General features: G+C 54.5%; 4 protein-coding genes across 8 annotated transcripts in view; 2 read left to right on the top strand and 2 right to left on the bottom strand.

The window, feature by feature from the left end:
• Window positions 1-6,192: 6,192 nt before the first annotated feature.
• Window positions 6,193-10,941, bottom strand: Ndufa11 (NADH:ubiquinone oxidoreductase subunit A11). Its single transcript, XM_028764993.1, has 4 exons — window positions 10,745-10,941; window positions 7,392-7,484; window positions 7,075-7,197; window positions 6,193-6,345 (listed from the first exon to the last, which is right to left on the bottom strand). The coding sequence occupies exons 1-4, from the start codon at window positions 10,839-10,841 to the stop codon at window positions 6,233-6,235; spliced, it is 426 nt and encodes a 141-aa protein (XP_028620826.1). The 5' UTR covers window positions 10,842-10,941; the 3' UTR covers window positions 6,193-6,232.
• Vmac (vimentin type intermediate filament associated coiled-coil protein) lies at window positions 10,905-14,716 on the top strand. Of its 2 annotated transcripts, none has more exons than XM_028764983.1 (2): window positions 10,905-11,098; window positions 12,838-14,716. In XM_028764983.1, the coding sequence occupies exon 2, from the start codon at window positions 12,923-12,925 to the stop codon at window positions 13,160-13,162; it is 240 nt and encodes a 79-aa protein (XP_028620816.1). In that variant the 5' UTR covers window positions 10,905-11,098; window positions 12,838-12,922; the 3' UTR covers window positions 13,163-14,716. The 2 variants fall into 2 exon arrangements, with proteins under 2 accessions (XP_028620816.1, XP_028620811.1); XM_028764978.1 differs by lacking the exon at window positions 10,905-11,098 and adding an exon at window positions 11,845-12,035.
• Window positions 13,752-17,089, top strand: Caps (calcyphosine). Of its 3 annotated transcripts, none has more exons than XM_028764976.1 (6): window positions 13,752-13,866; window positions 15,715-15,826; window positions 15,929-16,030; window positions 16,111-16,282; window positions 16,364-16,570; window positions 16,651-17,089. In XM_028764976.1, exons 2-6 carry the CDS (start codon window positions 15,741-15,743, stop codon window positions 16,753-16,755), a joined length of 672 nt encoding a protein of 223 aa, XP_028620809.1. In that variant the 5' UTR covers window positions 13,752-13,866; window positions 15,715-15,740; the 3' UTR covers window positions 16,756-17,089. The 3 variants fall into 3 exon arrangements, with proteins under 3 accessions (XP_028620809.1, XP_028620808.1, XP_028620801.1); XM_028764975.1 differs by lacking the exon at window positions 13,752-13,866 and adding an exon at window positions 13,911-14,022; XM_028764968.1 differs by lacking the exon at window positions 13,752-13,866 and having other exon boundaries at window positions 14,836-15,826.
• Window positions 17,017-17,939, bottom strand: part of Ranbp3 (RAN binding protein 3) — a 36,015-nt gene continuing 35,092 nt past the window's right edge. For both annotated transcript variants that reach the window (XM_028764951.1, XM_028764958.1), the window contains one exon: window positions 17,017-17,939. In XM_028764951.1, coding sequence (XP_028620784.1) covers window positions 17,896-17,939 — 44 coding nt within the window. In that variant the 3' untranslated portion in view covers window positions 17,017-17,895.

Here is a 17,939-nt window from a genome sequence, read left to right as displayed (position 1 = left end):
AGGAAGGAAGGAAGGAAGGAAGGAAGGAAGGAAGGAAGGAAGGAAGGGAAAAAAAAGCCAAGAATTTTGCCAGAAGGAAAACAGTGAGGCTGTGAGGAAGCGGTTAAAATCATAAGGCTTTTAGGGCTTTTATTTGGGGGACTTTCTTTTTCTAGGACACCTGTCCCACACTAGAATAGAAAAAAAAAAAAAAAAACGAGCTAGGAATGTAACAACCTGGGCAAGAGGCCCAGCGCCACGGGGAGCGTATGGAGACGCCACGTGCTGAAGACGCTCTGGGATTTGTCCCCATCCGCCCTGCCATCCCATTAACATTCTCTAGAGAGCCGTCATTTCACCCTCCCTGGACTCTCAGAATGTTCCGGAAGCTCTCATTTACAGCTGGAATCCACCTGCCAACTACTGAGACTTTCAGCAGCCCAGATGCAGTCCTCAGATCTGTTACCTCCCAAATCAGTGTGGTGACAATTCCAGAAACTTTAATGTCTGAATAGGAGGAAAATTGGGTATAATGCCGATCTGGCCCTCGCCCTCCCAGGACCCTCTGCTTCTTCACTGTTCTGATCCCAGGACCTTTGCCCATGTCGAGTGGCGCCTCACATTTCTGCAGGGGCTGTGACTCAGTGAGTAGAGGACTCACCCAGCATGCATGGGGCCCCAGGTTCCACCCTCAACTACAGAGCAAGCTGGAGGCCACAGCCCGGACTGCATGAGACCTTCCTGCCTCATGCAGGGAAATGATCATCTCCCACTCCCCAGCGTGCCTGCTCCTCCTCAGAGTAACGACCTATGTCACCACCCTTGCATCATTTATCCTGGCTTACCCATCTCACCAGCTCCTTTGTCTCTGACAGTTTCCTGATTGAATGGAAGCTCAGTAAATTGAATGAATGAATGAATGAATGAATGAATGAATGAATGAGCATCCTAAATTTGATTCCCAAACCTCCCCACCTTGACAGAGTCTACCCCCAGACCTGTGGAGCACAACCTAGATCCCCGGGTCCTAGAAGAGGCAGTGTCTGAATGGGCTTGGACAGACCCTGGGGCCTGGACTCCCAGAGAGACCCCTGCTGGGCCCTGGGAGCCCTTGGCTCCCACTGGCCTTGGAGAGGCCTCAGGTGAGCTGGGCCTTCCAGGGTGACACGGGTAGGGTGACACTGGCTCTGGACAGAGTCCTGGGTGGCAGGCACAGGCAGGCTGGGGCTGCTGGGCCAACAAGAATGAATAAACAGCATCTTTCCGTGGCGGACTGGGGGTGGGGGACGCTTTGAACCTCCAGCTTGACTGGGGATGTTTGCACAGGGCTGGCAGCCAGGGGGGTGTCATCAGAACTAAAATTAGCCTGTTTCCCGCTCAGCCCCTCCCCGGCAGCCAGGAGGGAGGCTGGAGCCTGGCGAGGCCCCCAAGTATGGTGGGCCAGACAAGAGGCATAAATCAGAGCAGTTGATCCAGTGAGCCACCCGGGTGTTCACATAACTATTGCTGGCCTATTATTTCCATTTGACAGACAGAGAAACTGAGGCATGGTGACATAAGCTCATAGTCACAGGGCTCACAGGGCCCACAGAGTGGTAAAGTCCAAATTCAATCCAGGGTCCATAGACGGCAGCATCACCTTTGACAGCTCCCTGAAGAACCAGAGTAATGTAACTGGGGAGAGGCACAGAGCCTTCACCTTGCTTGGGGACTTGAATGGGAGTGAATGGGAGCTAAGAGGTATTCTCTGCTGATGTGCTAAGGAACTGGGGCCTCATTCAGGGCTCCACGCTGACGACGCCCCCAGCCCCTCACTGGGGGATTCTGGGTGGGACTCCACCTCTGATCACATCCCCAGACCCCTCACTGAGGGATTCTAGACTGAACTTTAAGCAGCTGTTTTTTTTCTGGGAAAATTCCCAAGAGGTGTGGAGCCTCAGTTCTTCCAGAATCCCAAATTTTGATCCCCCTGGGTCAGTTGAAGGTTGCCTGGAGAAAGATCTGGAGTTAGCCCTGCACCACTGACAGGTTGTCAGTCATCAAGGACATCTGCTTCGGTTTGCCTAAGTTCCCAGTCACTCTGGGTCACCAGGAGTCCCTACCTTGAGCAGACAGTTGGAACAAGCACAGCTCATCATGCTGGGAGACTCCCTCCCTGATTTCTCACCTTCTGTGGTTCCTCCTGTACTTCAACTCAGGCAGCTGCAGCTCCCCAGAGTCATCCAGCCTTAGAAAAAGGTCCGAGCTGGCTTTAGAGGCAAATACTTGTCATCCCAACGGGAGGCTGAGTGAGGCAAGAGGATTATGAGTTCCTGGGCCGCTGCGTGGCAAGAGCCTGTCTCAAAACAGAAAAGCAGGCCTCACGGGTGTTTAATGAGGACCATTCAAAGAGGCCTCCTTGGTGTCAGTCAGGTGACTACTGATGGTCTTTCCAGGTGTCAGGTGTCAAAGACCAGCTGCGTGGGAGGGGACAGCAGGTCACTTCTCTCCCTCTCCATCCTCCCCCTCCCGCCTGTCAGTCCGTTCCACATTGCTGGTGATTTATTCTTAGTGGGGGCAGGGTGAGTAGGCACAATGGTCAGGGGCAGGATGGTGTGAGTAGGAGAGGCACCCACTCCTGCAGCTGGAAGATGGTGTGAGTAGGAGTGACACCCACTCCTGCAGCTGGAAGATGGTGTGAGTAGGAGTGACACTCACTCCTGCAGCTGGAAGATGGTGTGAGTAGGAGTGGCACCCACTCCTGCAGCTGGTTTCTAATAGGTATTGATAGACCTGTCAGTAGCAACAAATGTCCCTGTTCCTACAATTCTGGGTGGGAGACTTAGACAAGACTGTGTGAATAAAGGAATAAAAATGGTGATTTATGGGACTCTGTCCTTTAGGCTCGGTTTTTCTGTAAACTGAAAATTGTTCACTAATAACACTTTACAGCTTGTGGGCACAGAGGGCAGGCTCCCCCAGAACTGACTGGGCTTTAATGAGGGTTGGGGAGGGGCACTCTCAAGAGGGCTAAAATATTATACTGCCATTAAAAAGAGCAGGCAGGTCTCCAAATGCCAGGATAGGATCCGAGCTGCAGTTAGAGATGAGGCCAGCAGAGCCCTGAGGAGAAAAGAACTACAAAGAGGCCTGCTGGCAGGAGAAAGGGAACACCGGGGGTCGGGTGGGGGTGGGTGGCTGAGACTCATTCTCAACAGCCTTTGGAACCTTCAGGGCAGCCCAAGTGTGTTTTACCTATTGAAACAGACATACCATAAAGTATATTTTAGACATATAAAGACAAAAGCGATTTCTTTAATGAGTTGGCCTGCAAGTTTCCAGCCAGGCCCTGGCAGCTGTGGCCCATTCCATGCGGGTGTGGGCGAGATACCCCCAGCCCCCCTTCCTCCCCACCCACGACCTGGCTCACACCTTCCCTGCTCAGGTTTAGGGCCCACAGGGCCTCCAGAGATGAGGGAGGCAGCGACCACCCACCCAGCACTTCTGCGAAGCCACAGGGGCCTGGCAGGCTGAGGGGCTGTGTGTGCTAATAGGAGTAGGGGAAGGGGTCTTGCTTCTAGGACCCAGGAGAAGGTTGGCTATGTGTGCCTCAGTTTCCCTCTGGTTGGTGGGCCAGTGCCGCCCCTGGGAGAGGGCTTTACTAAGACAGAAAAGTTTTTTGTTTTTCATTTGACTTTCTTCAAAACAGGGTTTTCTGTAGCCCAGGCTAGCCTGAAACTCACTATGTGACAGAGGATTCTCTTGACTCCACCTCCAGTATTGGGATGGCAAGTGTGCCCCCCCACCCCCACACTGCCCCCCTGCGGCCTAGGCATGCTCTGAGTGTGCCTGAACGGCTCCCACCCCAACTTGCCTTGTCCTGTGGGAAGTACACCCTAGCTTAGGCTTGACCCAAGATCCCTGGCTGTCCTGGCTAGGCCACTCTTCCGCGGGAGCCGGACTCCCGCGGTGTGTTTAAAATCACATTTATTTGTGTACTTTGTACCAAAGTCAGAGGACAATCCAAAGGAATCTGTTCTGTTTCCACTGTGTAGATTTCAGAAATTGAACCTGGGTTGCTAGCTCAGGCCTCAGTGGCCAGTGGCTCACTCAAGACAGTAATTTCAGGTATAATTATTTGAACCTTGCCGAGATGGGACGAGAGGTGTAGCAGCCAAAACCTAGCCCAGCTTCACACAGGGACACACAGGATGAGATGACACGACAATACAGTGCGGCTGCCTGTCAGGATGGGGTGTGCGTGCTTCAGACAAAAGCTGTAGACACCAAGTAGGGAAGAGTCATTCAGGCAGCGGGGATCACTTGTGTGCAGGGCCTAGGGCAGGACAGAGCCTGGTGTGCTAGAGCATATAGGAGGTCTGTGTGGCTGGAGCAGATAAAACTTGAGCCTTGGCCCCGAGGTAGATGGAAGCAAGAGGCAGGACTCCTGCTGACACTTTTGTCCATGAGCGGAGACCCCATGGGCCACTTGTGGCCAGGCCAGGGTTCCCGTTGCTTGTGTAGGGATGAGCTCTAGGAAAGGGGATGTCGAGCATTGCCAGCATCTGCTCTGGACCAAGGACACCTTGTCTCTGCTGATGACCCTCCCTGTTAAGGTCTCTTGTAGGCATTCAAGGAGCCAGATTGGACCTGTGTTCTCATGATGGTCCTACTGTTCCATGCAGAAGGCTGCTGGAACATTCCAGATGGGGCCCCTGTATGGAGGTGACATCAGCCCCTCCCTGGCTAGTAAATGTTTATAGCCAATGGAGCCTGGGTTTGGGGCTCCCTAGAGTCTGGTGAGCAGCCACCCATCCTGCCCCTTTCTGGGGGTCTGGATGCAAGCAGGGGGTTGGGAGGGGTGCTAGCAGGTCACTCTAGCCCTGGCAGCTGGCCCAGAAAGGGCTGGGTGGGCTATGTGCAGACCCAGCAGCACCCTGAAAGCCAAGGGGGCAGGAAACAGAATGTTGTCAACTGTGAATGTTCCTTCTCAGGCCCATGGAAGACAAAGACATGGTGGGAACCAGTGAGCAAGGCAGCCATGCCAGGCCCTGCTGGAACTCCTTCTGTCCTGAAGGTTGGGTGAATGGGAAAGGAGATGGAGGCCTGACGTGAAGTTACAGGACTGCATCCTGAGCAGACCCCAGTCCATTCAAACTTTTATGGAGACACAGTCAGAACCAGGACTGGATACACAAGGCTCAACTGGGAGGGACTGTTGTGATGACCAGAGAGAAGTCATTCTTCCCATTTCTGGGGCAGAGGTGAGGCTCGGTGCTTGTCTTGAGGGACACAGCCAGGAGCCCAGGATTCAAAGCCAGAGTACATCTGAACTCCAGCACTCTGGGGCTTGGGCTCCTGTGCCTTCTGTGCCTCTTGGGGTTTCCCATTCCTTTCTTGGAGAGCCCCAAGTCCAGCTCAAACAGCCCTCAAGGTTAACCCTGAGCTAGCACCTGGGACTACAAAGGATGGGTTGCAGGGAGGCAGGGGATACATGCCACCCAGGTTGCCCCTAAGAGCAGGTCTAATCTTCCAGGAGGGCAAATGCTATGGCCCTCCACCAGCGAGTGTCTGGGCCCAGCAGGGGCCTCATGAGTCAGTCTTCTCCTCGGGCAGGACCCAGACCTTGATTTATGGCCCTGAAGACTGCTGGAGCCCACTGCTTCCTCCACGGTTGCCAGGAAGCTCAGCCAGTGCTGGGCTGGGCGTCGCTAGCATTCCAGGGCCACCTAAATCAAAGGCTGTCAGTTGCTAGGCAAGGATCTTACAAGACAGGGCCTGGGCCCTGTGTCACCTGGCTAGGCTGAAAGGCTCCATCCCTGGCCCTGGGCTTGCGGAGGCCTGCAGGACAGGACAGCCTGTCCAGGGCTCTCTGCTCCATTGCCCAGAAACTTGGAGCAACTGATGTGTGGGGCCCAGGCGTGTTTTCCAGAAGCTGCTGGCTTTGGGGATAGTCCCAGGAGGGGAAGCCCACAACCTGCGCGTGGGGGTGGCCGGGTTGCCACTCACTGGTGGTTGACCATGGTGATCTGAGTTGTATCTGCAGAGCCAGGTCAGCGGTCTCTGGGCAGCCCACAGCAGGCTGGTGGGCAGGAGCATGTGGTCTTCCTCCAGGCTGCCTGTGAACCCCGTGTGACAAGTACAGGCCTGGGCCTCTGTCATCTCATCTGCCTTCTGCTATGGCCCCTCCCCCATGGCTGTCTCATGCCGCAAGCCTGCCTTTAGAACACTGCACACAGGGACACATAGCATTTATTTGCCATGGGGGTTTGGCTCACACCTTGGGGGTGGGAAACAACTCCCAGCCTTCCAGCTTGCCAATCTTGAACAGGGCGGCCGCAGTACCCATGTAGACACAGCCCATGGCTGCAGTCCCATAGCTGTGAGCTGTGGAGAAGGACAGCATCAGGCATGGGGTGCTCCAGGTGTGACCCAAGAGCCTCCCAGGGAGATGGGATCTGATAGAGCTGGGCTTCTTCAGGATCCTAATAGCCCAGCAACAGTGTGAAGGAGATGGAGAAACTGAGGCCAGGCTGTTCTGCACCTTGTATACTTTAGCTCAAGGGACACTGTGTGGGTAGGGTGGATGTGGTCAGTCCTGACTCCTGACAGTGGGGAGGGAGACTTTCCTACTAAAAACTTTTCCCACTGTTTTTCCACAATTGAACTGAGGGCTGACACAGCTGTCCTGTCCACAGACCCCCAGGACTACAAAGAGTGAGAGAAAGGCAGTTGGGGTTCAGTCTGTCTGGGTCAGAGTCGGGATGTGGGTCACATGGTGACCGACATGGCCCCTGGAACATTAGTTACCACAATTAGTCCCAAATTAGTTCACATCAATGGTGAAGGGATAGGCAGGGATGCCCACTGAAGGACACAGGCCTCTTTTCATCATGTGTGACAGGGATGCTGGGGCAAGACAGAGCGTGGCAGGCTGGAGCAACTGGCATGGGGCCAATGGCAGTGCTGAGTGCTGTGGGCACTTGGAGCACTTGTGAATATCACAGAGCTGCCTGCTGTCAAGAAGGTAATGACTGCCTTCAGCAGGAATGGCACAGGGAGGGAGGGGCTGGAGTGACCAGTGGTTACACACTGTCCCAAGAGATGGCCACTCACTGCGTGCTCCCAATGTCAGGCCTCCCACGCAGCCTCCAATGAAGTAGTTCAGGGGGTCATCTGGCTTCTCTCGGACCTGGGCACTGACACAGGTGGTGAGGCCAAACATCGCTCCAACAGCAGCTGGAAGAAGCAATGGGGGTTGGAGGTGGGAAAACAGAGGCAGTGTCAAGTTAGCACCTGATTGTCCTATGCAGATAAAGCTGGGTGCCACCACCCTCTGCCCTTCTGAGCCCCTGGGCAGTCTTGTAGTCAGTCTCAGTGCTTCCGGTCACCTCTGAATGGCCTCTATCACTGTCTGCAGGACAGTAGCTCACCTGCAGTGAATGTGAACCGGCCAACTCTGGCCACTGCTTCCAGGGGGGAATCTGCAGGGTTGTGTGTGATGCTGTAAGCGGAGCCTATTATGCCTGTAGGAGGGAGAGAGGGGAGAGGTTGCTGGGATGCCTTTCCAGGATACAGCAGGATGGGAACCCAGGGCCACGGCTGCCAGGCCAGAGCTTAGGGCCAGCTCTCGCCTTTCCCAATAGCTGGGTTGATGACGGTTCACAACACTTGACCCAGACTTCCTGTCATCAATATGCAGCTGCCACACTGCCTCCTCTGGTCTCATCAAAGGCCATATTTTCCAAGGGTCTGGGACCTCGGCCTAATCCAACTTGGCAGCAACTGGGCTCAGGATGCCAATCCTTCCACGTGCCGGCAGCTTGGCCCAGACGTGTCCCTACATCTGGCTGGCTCCATTCCTCCTACGCCCATCCCACTGCCACGCCAGTCAGCTTTTCCATCTCCTCCACTCCGTTTGACACTGTATTTTACACCATAGTTTACACAACAAGTTAAGGCCACAGTGGGTGCTGAGCCAGGAGCCCAGGACTTGGTGGGCTCCAGGGCAGGCACCACATCAGGCCAGACCAAGCACAACAGCTCCCCGCCATCGTGTAGCTCTCTGGGGCAGCTGACATGGGGTGCTACAGGGGCAATAAGGCCCACACTACCCTTCATCCTCCAGGCTGGATGAATTCTGCTGTTATTCCCTTTCCCAGGAGGTGAAGCGGCCCACAAAAGCAGAGCCACTACCCTGAGATGGCCCAGCATAGCTGGTCATAATAGGCAGTGGGTCTGGCCCCTCAACCCTTCTCCAGCCTCAGGGGATGTCACACACACCCTTCCTGGTGAGCTCTGGAATTCTGATCTGAGCGATGAACACTTATAGATCTTGAGTTTCAGTTTCAACACAGACTGAAGATCCTAGTGGGGCCTCAAAGATGAGGCTGGGTGCTGAGCTGGAGGCCTCAAAGGCCTTGCAGCTCCCTTGTTGGGTGGTGGGCTGTGAGAAGCAGATGGGCACCTGTTTGAGCATAAACTTCGAACCCCAGACCCTTATGGGATGGAAGGCGTTCAGCGTTGCTCCTGATGCCTGGCTCTTTTCACTCAGTCTCAGCCCCCCCCCAGCCCCTCCCACAGAGAGGTCTATGGCCATCAGTCACGAAGGAATAGTGCCTCAGGCTCTCCCATATGTAGATGCAGCATCCCCAAGCTCTCCGACCAAGCCAATAGGGGATATCTGCTACCAGACCTTAACCCACCCAAAACTGTATATATTGAGCGAACTCAGGAGAAGTAAAGTGTGTGCGAGAATCATCCTGTTATCCAAGAGTTTCTGTTGCAAGAGCTGTGACACTTGGGAAGACATCTGCTTTCCCTGGGCGCCTTCTGGACCATCCCCTAGCTAGTTGGCACCTCAGTGGCTCAGCAAGAGCTTTAACACCAGAGCTATAACACTTCAGAAGAGGTTTGCTCTCCTGAAACGCCTTCAGAATTCTCCCCTCCCCACTGCCTGGACCAGCTTGGCGCCAAGAGACGAGTGCAGCATCTGGGAGCAACCGGGCAGCAACAGGCAACATCGGAAACAGGGTCAGAGGCAGCACTCTCTCCCCTTGGCCCAGACCTTCTGCACTGGTCACACCAGAGATCATCGTGGGACACCCTCCAGCAGGGACCCACACTCCCTCCCAACCCCAACCATCCCTCTGCCTCAACATCAGTGTGGCTTCTGTGTACACAGGGTGTGAGAATGGGTTGCTGAGATGTCTTTCCCAGATCCAGCAGGACTTGATCACAGGGCCACTGGGAATCTTGATTGGGACTGGTAAGGCCACAGGGACCCTGGGTGACTTAGGTGACCACAACTAACAAGCCAGGGGTCATGGGACCCAGACTGACTGCCCTCTACCTTCTAATTGCTCCCCTGTGATGATTCTCCCATGGCCCAGTAAAAACACAGCCAAGCCTCAGCACCACCTGCAGCATGGGGCCCTCCAGGAGCAGCTGACCCATGAGCCATCCACTCCTATCAGAGTGCTGTGCTGGCAGGGCAGGAATTCATTCATTCACTCACTGTGTGCCACAAGCCACGTTCATTCACTCATCCATCCTTCCACTGAGGGCCACAAAGACCTCACTCACTCATTCAATCGTGAGGTGGTGCACCATGCCTCCAAGTTGCTGGATCCTGCTGGGAAGGCAGGGTCACTGCCTTCCTGCAATGTCCCCCTTAGGGGAGCCGAGCTGGGAGCTTGGGGACAAAGGAGGTAGGATTCAGGGAAGAGTTTTCAAACTAGACATAACTGTCCTCTTCCCTCAGCAGCTCCAACATGGCACCTCTGGCAAGGGCCCGCTTACTCCCAACGTCTACCAAAGACAGACTCCAGCCTGACCCCAACGCTGCACACACCCATCCTCTCAATCAACACCCATGTTCTCTTGCCTCGTTTTGTTTGTTTGTTTGTTTGTTTGTTTGAGACAGGGTTTCTCTGTGTAGCCCTGGCTGTCTGGACTTTGCTCTGTAGACCAGGCTGGCCTCACTCAGAGATCTGTCTGCCTTGCAACCCGAGTGCTGGGATCAAAGGCATGTACCACCACGACCAGACTTGTTCTGTCCATTTTAAAATCCCCCAATCACCTGACCCTACAGCACTTGCTTTGGGTAGACTCATGAATGTGAGGTCCGTGGACATGCTGAAAATGCATGACTGAATACCCTTGGGGGATAGCATTAAGTCAGTAAATGAACTAGGGGTGAAGGGGCACCTTAAGAGTCCCAAATGACGAAGGTAACCCCATGGTTATCTTCCAAACAAGTGTGTACTATTTGGAATCTTCCAGAATTAGGTGCTCATGGAGTTCCAAGCCAGCCTGGGTTACACAGGGAGTAAATAGTGCTGGAGAGATGGCTCGAACTCAGTCCTGGAGAAATGGAAGAGCTCTTCCAGATGACCTGGGTTCAATTCCCAGCACCCACACGGGCAGCTCACAACTCTCTGTAGCTCCAATTCCAGAGGATCAGACACACAAGACATACAGGCAAAACACCAATGAGTGTAAAACAAAACTAAATCATTTTAGGGCAGCTGAGGCAGGTACATATAGAGTTTGAAGGACTTGTCTTCAAAAACTCCAATGACGTTTAAAATGACCTTCACATTTTCTCCAGCTTTTGCTCGCTGATATTGATCTACGACCTTTAAAGCCTCTAGGGGCTGACGGGTCTACGCCCCTCAAAAGTCTCAAGCTCCTACACCTTTACCGCCATCCGCCCCGGCGCCCCGGGACCTCCGCGTGCCCTCTGACTTTTGTTCCCTGCCTCCGCCCTCGGGCCCGCGCTCACCGCAAAGGCCGCCCAAGGCCGTGGTGATGTAGGTCTTGCGATGACACTGGGTGCCGTCGGGGACCTCATCGTAGGCTTCGAAGAACCGCTTCGCCATGGCTGTGCCTACCCCGCTCACTCTGCGGACCCTAATGCGTCTGGGTGAGCTGAAGGGGAACCGGCTAGGCTAACTCTCGCGAGGTTTTCAGCGCGCAACTTTATCGAGCGCCGCGGACGTAGACATGGCGCGTGCGCGTGCGCACGGCGCAGGTTTGTACGGAGGTCTTATTTCACGTAGCAAAAACCGTTGTGCTCAGTCCATAAATTACTCTGGACGGACACCCGTGACGTCATTCCTGGGAAGGTGAACTGAAGGTATGATGAAAAACGCCTCCAGCCCTAGCGAAGACCAGGTTCCTAGTACAGAGAATGTTGATAGTCCATCCAAGGGACTGACAGGTTGACAGACCACTGCAGTACCGCGGTTACACTGTCAGGCGGGGTCAGTGCTCGAAATTGACAGGCGGTAGGACAATCGCTGTGCAGATATTACAGCGCGAGGCGGAACTCCACCTAGTTAGCGGGAGCTGCAGTGATGTGGCGGGACATAGCGCAAAAGCGGCTGGGTACTCAGAGATCCAGACTGTGTAGGGGTGTGGTTACGTGCGCATCTGAATTCAGGACCGCGTGTAACTATTTGGGGGCGTGGCCAGACGGGGGGGGGGCCCGGGGGGCCAATCGTAGCGTGGGGATTATAATTGACAGAGACCAGGCCCATTCTGCGCTGGTCTAAGTCTTCTCCGCACTCGGAGGCGTAGCCAGACTCAGGAGCTAGTCCTGCAAGGGACCTAAGCATTGGCTACGGGGCGTGGCCACCCTTAAGCCTGCCCCTAGTAGAAACGTGGCCAATAGTGAGAACCCAAGAGGAAGCACGCGCCTTCCCCCGGGGACGAGTCTCTCTGACGTTACTTCGGAGTAGGCGGGGCCTCTTGAGAAGGTTTAAATTAATGCAGCGGCAGCCGGGGAGCAGAGCATCAGGAATCGGGTCCGGGGGCGGGGCTTTCTGCGTTGTGGGCGGGACCTAGCAGGGTGGGGTGGAGCCTGCACGGCGGCCCGGGGCCATGTCTGCGCCGCCACCTCTGCAGATCCGGGAGGCGAACGCTCACCTGGCGGCCGTGCACCCGCGTGCCGCGGAGCTAGAGAGGCGGCTGCTGGCGGCAGAGCGCACGATGAGTGTGCAGGCCGAGCGCCTGGCCTGCCAGGACCAGCAGCTGCGTGTGGCCCTGGACGAGCTGGGTCGCGCAAAGGACCGGTGAGGCCCCGGAGGAGGCCTGGCGGACATCCTGAAGGAGGCGGGTGGAAAGGGTTGAGAACCAGAGCAAAAATCTCCGGAGCACTAAGTGCCCGGCATCACAGCACTGGGGAAGCTGAGATTGGAGGATCAGGAGTTCGGGACATCCTCGACTACACGGGGAGTTAAGAGTATAGCCTGGGTTACATGAGAGCGCTGTTAAAAAGAAGCCAGCTGTTCCACAAGGCAGAGTCTGCTGGTACTGCTTCCCCGGGGGGTGCAAGAGTATTGTGTCTGATGATCGAAGGAGGCTGCTGGATAGGGGGCCACATCGGTAGACAAAGGCACAGAGCACCCCAATATAGAATAGATCTGTGACAACCATTTGTGACCACGAGGAAGGACAGACAAAACTGGCATTGTCTTGTTTTTGAGAGAAGGCTGGCCTTGAAGGCACTATGTAGCTTTCAACTCCTCATCCTTATGCCTCCATCTCTGAAGTGCTGGGATGACAGAGGCCAGGCCTACTGTGAGACTGAGGGTGTTTTACGAATGTCATCAATGACTCTCTGTGTAAAGACACTCACTTACCACTAAGAATGACGAAGAATTTGATCCCATGGGGTAGAAGGAGCGAACCAACTCTTGCAAATTGTACCGTGACTTCCATGTTTGTTGTAGCATGTGTGCCCATATGCATATACAAGCACACAGAGAAGCAGAGAGAGAGGAGACATGGGGAGCCTCGGAGGATTCCAGAGCAGGTAGATATACCCCCAACCCTACCCCTGTAGGTAACTACCTTATTTGGTTCTTTCACCAGGGAGATTTCTGCCCTCCAAGAGCAGCTGCTGAGCTCGGAGGCCACAGTTCGAAGCCTGCAGGCTGCAGTGGACCAGAGGGACCAGATGATCCGGCAGCTACAGCCTCGGGCTGACCTGTTGCAGGACATCACTCGCCAGCGACCACCCCTAGCCGCACTGCTGGCCACCCTGGATCAGGCAGAGGAACTGGGCCCCTTGCCAACCAGCCACAGCCATGGGGCCCATCTACTTCCTGATGGGCCTGGCCCACCCCTGGGCAACAACATGGGGGAGGAGGAGGGCCAGGACGACCAGCAGTCTGCTGTGTTTGGGACCACAGTGTGAGCTGCCTGGACAGATCTCAGAATGTGTGGCCAAGGCCCCTTGGTGATTCCACTCTTAAAGTCCTGGACATCACCAGTGTCCTAGAGGGGTCTTGAGACATTACCAGGATCCTAGCTAAACATCAAAACAAGGGAAAAGTCAAGATCTCATTGAAAAAACAATTTTTCCCCCACTGCTGGAGTGTCTGCTACATTCCACTGATTTTAAATCTAAAACAAACGAAGGCAAGGGTGGTAGCTCAGTGGGTGGAACATTCTCCACCATGCGTGCCCAAAGCTGGACATCCCAGCATCAGTGAGATGATGGGGACTGACCCCTCATCTCCAGGTCTGACTCTGAAGTCGTGGTGTTTCCTGTTTGGTGCTTCCTGTCTCAGGAGTGTGGCATGGATCTCTGCTAAGTTGACAGGCTCTCACCACAGGTCCTACCTGTGGGGAGTTTCTTTGCTTGAGATGGGGTCTCTCTCTCCATAACCCAGGCTTCCCTGAATCCTTCCAAGTACTTTGAATATAAATGTGAGCCACCATGCCCTGCCGCTGGGAGTCTTCCATCCCTTTCAGTTCACTCTTGTGCCTCCTGAACCATTCTTCATCTCAAGTGGAATCTCCTCTTTGTTTTATGTTCTGTTGCTTCTGTGTAAGAAGACAAATCATTAACTTTGGCTCTCTTTCCCATAGCTCTACCCTTCCTACTAGGAAGAACAGGTGGGTTGAGACACCACAACCAAGAGTGCCTCAGCCTTTGCGCTGTCTGTTCCCTCTCCCTCAATGTCTTTCCCTGGTTCCACACTTGGTTCCTTGACACTCAGGTCTCTCTCAAATGCCCCCTTCTGGAGAGGCCTTCCCACTGGCATCTCTGAAGTAAGTCCTGCCAGCTGGTCACTGCCTTGTACTGTGTTTGGCTTTGTTGAAGCTTAGTCTTGTGCAGCCTGTGCTGACCTCTAAACCTTATAGCTTAGGCTGGCTTTGAACTTTCGATCCTCCTGCTTCAGCATCTCCAGTATGACAGGCTTGTACAACCACCCACAGGCCCATCCTGGGACCACCTTTCCAGTGGGAAGGCAGTGGCTGTGAAGCAGGGAATTGTGTCTTCTGTCTCCATCAGTGCCTAGCATAGCCCGGGAGGCCTTAGCCAGGAGCCTCCTAGAAAGCTGATAAGCCCTTTCCTGGTTCCTAGGGACAACAGTGTTTTTGTAGCAAGTCTCTTTTCGGTACCCTAAGAGAATCTATTTTTTAAGTCCTGGTTTCTATGCTGTCTAGGGCCTAGATCACGGTGAGGGTACATTGCCTTTGAAGGGTCCCCACAAACCCTTGCATCTAGAGGTGGTGTCTGTTGAGTTTTGTCCTGTGCTCAGGGAAATTGTCCTTAAGCAGCCACCAAGATAGAAGGTAGTGGCTGTCCCAATCAGAAGGGCTTCCAGCCATCCAGTCTGCCCAGAGTCTCAGCATGGGAGACAAGCTCACTTTTTCTTGGGGATGGAGAACGGAGCTATTTGTATAGGAGAAGGCAGGCTAGTAGGGCCTGTCTGCACCAGAATAAACCGGATGTTTCTCAGCCTGGACTCTACCTCTTTTACCTATCGGGTAGCATGCTGCTAGGCCTCGTATACACTTTACAGCGGAGGGGGCTGGAGCTAGCCACCCTGTAGCCTCCATGTTTAAGTTATACCCAGAGACAATTGAAACTCAGCCCAAAGAAGTGAAGGGAAAACTACTTCTCTGCATACAAGCCCAACCAAGGCTACTTCCAATTCAGGGGACAAGGAAAATATTGAAAATCATACTACCCAGGCTTCCCAGTCCCTTGCTAGGGGATTGTAGGCGGGCTCCACCCCTGACCATGGCCCCAGCCCCTCACTGGGGTATCTTAGGTGGGGGCTGTAATGCTAAGATATCCCTAGCCTTGCGTTTTATTGTTAAGACTTGGAATAGCTTGGGCTGTAGCTTAGAGGCTGAACTAGCTTGCCAAGGGTTGAGACCCTGGTTTCTACTTCAGCACTGTGAAAGGGTTCACTGCAGCAACTGTAAGAGTAATTATATTTTACATTACTCTATAGAAAAGCAACCTTGGGTGTGGCTTAGTGACATTCGCCTGGCATGCTAAGGCTCGGGGTACCATTGCCAGCACCAACATCTGAAAACGAGCCATCGTCTGCTACTCCCCACATTTAGAGCATAACAGACCATCATCTATTTGGGTAGCAAATGTCACTTGAGTTTCTCATTAACTGAATCATGACACTGGTTGGCCTGCAAACCCATGGATAATTTTTCTTTTGACATTGAAAGTTTCACATAGCTTGGAACTCTTGTCCCTCCATCTCTCGAGTGCTCAGATTATAGCCATATGCCACCAGGCCCCAGTTTTTAGATTTTTGGCTAGGCTGACCCATGTAGTCCAAAGTGGGACAGTGTGGGCTGAGTGGCACTGGAAACAAGGCTTTTTCTCCAGCCAAACCTGAAAGTACTGTGGCCAGAGGCATGGACAGTGGGTCTGGGAGTCACTTCACCCAGCCCTTCTTGGCTGGCTAATGTGCTTGACATGGTTTACAGCCAGGTCCCTCCCAGTCCCCAGAGCCATGCTGCCTAGCAACAGCTGTGCCAAACAGGACGCGCAGACCTCCGTGGAGCTCCACCGCAGGATTCAGGGGTACAGACAGGCCAGGTGAGTGGTATGGGGAGCTATGCTTGGGTTGTGCAGCGTCACCAGGCTCTGTACCAGGGTGGCTGGGTGCAGAAACTCATTGGGAGTTCTGTCCCACTACAGCTGTTCACTTGTACCCATAATGGATGCTGTGAACGCCATCATGGAGAGGTTGAGGACCCAGTGTCTGTCCCAAGGGGCCTTGGGTATCCAGGGAGTGGCCAGGTGAGCCTTCACCCCCAAGCAACCCCAGCGGATTCTGGCCTGGGTAGTCCCCATCAATCTAACCCCCTCTTGATTCCCAGGTTTTTCCGTCGCCTGGACAAGGATGGCAGCCGGTCCCTGGACGCAGGGGAGCTGAGGCGGGGCCTGGCACAGCTGGGGCTGGAGGTGGACGAGGCAGAGGCATTATGTAGGTGCTGGGACTGTGATGGCAGTGGGACCCTGGACCTGGAGGAGTTCCTACGGGCACTGCGGGTAAGGCTGGCCTCAGTGCCTGAAGGGCTGGTGAGGGGTGCTGACCCCAGCACTCCTCAGTCACTTGTCCCCCTCCTTTAGCCACCCCTGTCCCCGACTCGGGAAGCTGTCATTGCAGCTGCCTTCGCCAAGCTGGACCAGACTGGGGATGGTGTGGTGACCATAGATGACCTGAGAGGGGTGTACAGTGGTCGGGCTCACCCCAAGGTGTGCAGTGGAGAGTGGACAGAGGATGAGGCCCTCCAACAATTCCTCGACAACTTTGATACCTTTGAGAAGGATGGGCAGGTCTGTGTCTACCTGGTGCTTCCCTGCAGGACAGTGTCCTTGGCCTGGGTCCCTCCCCCTCACAGCCTGCCCATCCACAGGTCACACTAGCTGAGTTCCAAGACTACTACAGCGGACTCAGCGCCTCAGTGGATACAGACCCAGAGTTTGTGGCTATTGTGAGCAGTGCCTGGCGCCTGACATAGTTTACCTCACCTGCCTAACAGCTGCACTTAGCCTAGTCTCTTGATCCGCCTGCCACCCTCTGCCACTACTGTCCCAGGGGGCCCCAACTAGACACAGGGAGGGGGGATGTGTGAGAATGGAGGTTGAAGAACCGGCTGGACCAGGTCTCTTGCAGGGCCACCCACAGGCCTGGCAATGGCTGGATTGATTATTGACCCCATCAGGGGCCCCCATGGCCAAATCCAGCCTGACTGGCTGCCAGGTGCAAAAGAGTCTAGGGCTTTAGTTAAAAGTTTTAATGCAGTTCTCAAATACGTTTCATATGACAATCTTACATAAATGTTCCAAAACACATGGGTGATGTCTGGATTCACTTGTCACTGGCTGGCTAAGGCTGGAAGCAGTGTGACTCATCTGCTAGGCAGCCTCTGGTGTCCTTGCTGGCTCCCCGGAAGTGGCCTGGCCAGAGGTGGAACCACACAGTCCATGGGTGGGGGCTTCATCTTCTGCCCGGGGACAGGCCCTTTGCAGGTTTTACCTCTCGGGGGCCCTAGATGGTCAGTCACCTCAGGGCTGTGCTACGCTGGGTACCTGTTAAGTGGACTCAGGTGGTTCAGGTAGGCAGGCAAGAGGGCAGGAACCCTCCTGGTTCCATCACCTTCGTCCAGACAGGTGTTCTTAGGCCCAAACCTAGGGAACCCCTGTGGGAGCTAGGCACCACCCATAGGAGCATTAAGTCAGCTCAGCCCATGTGTAGCTTCCTCTGTGACCTCAAGAGCCAAGCCACCAGAAATGAATAAGAGGCATCTGCCATGTGGACCTGGCAGAGTGGAAAGCCGAGCAGGTAGCAGGTTACTCAACAGAATGCTGAGCCCAGAGTTCTCATTGTTGCTGCCCAGGGAGGGATGGTCACCACGAAGCTGTGACAAGTGTCAATGTGCCATTTCGATCGGAAGAGGGTGGGGAACGTTCTTTCTGCTCATCAATATGATGAGGTCTGAGTCCCAAGCCGCATCCTGGCGTCCCCATCTGCTGCAGAGGGGACACTTGGATCCAGCCTGTGGCCACCCCGGCAATAGACACCACCATGATGCGGCCTGCAGGGAGGGACGGGCAGCAGACAGACGACAAAGCAGCAGCCTAGTGCAGTGGCTCCGCTGCTATGTGCTCCCAGGAGCCTGGCCATCTTCTTCATCACCTGTGC

Source organism: Grammomys surdaster, unplaced genomic scaffold, assembly GCF_004785775.1.
Source record: "Grammomys surdaster isolate TR1022 unplaced genomic scaffold, NIH_TR_1.0 62, whole genome shotgun sequence".
NCBI lineage: Eukaryota > Metazoa > Chordata > Mammalia > Rodentia > Muridae > Grammomys > Grammomys surdaster.
The sequence above is the reverse complement of the archived record's forward strand: the minus strand, read 5'-3'. Positions and strand labels throughout refer to the sequence as shown.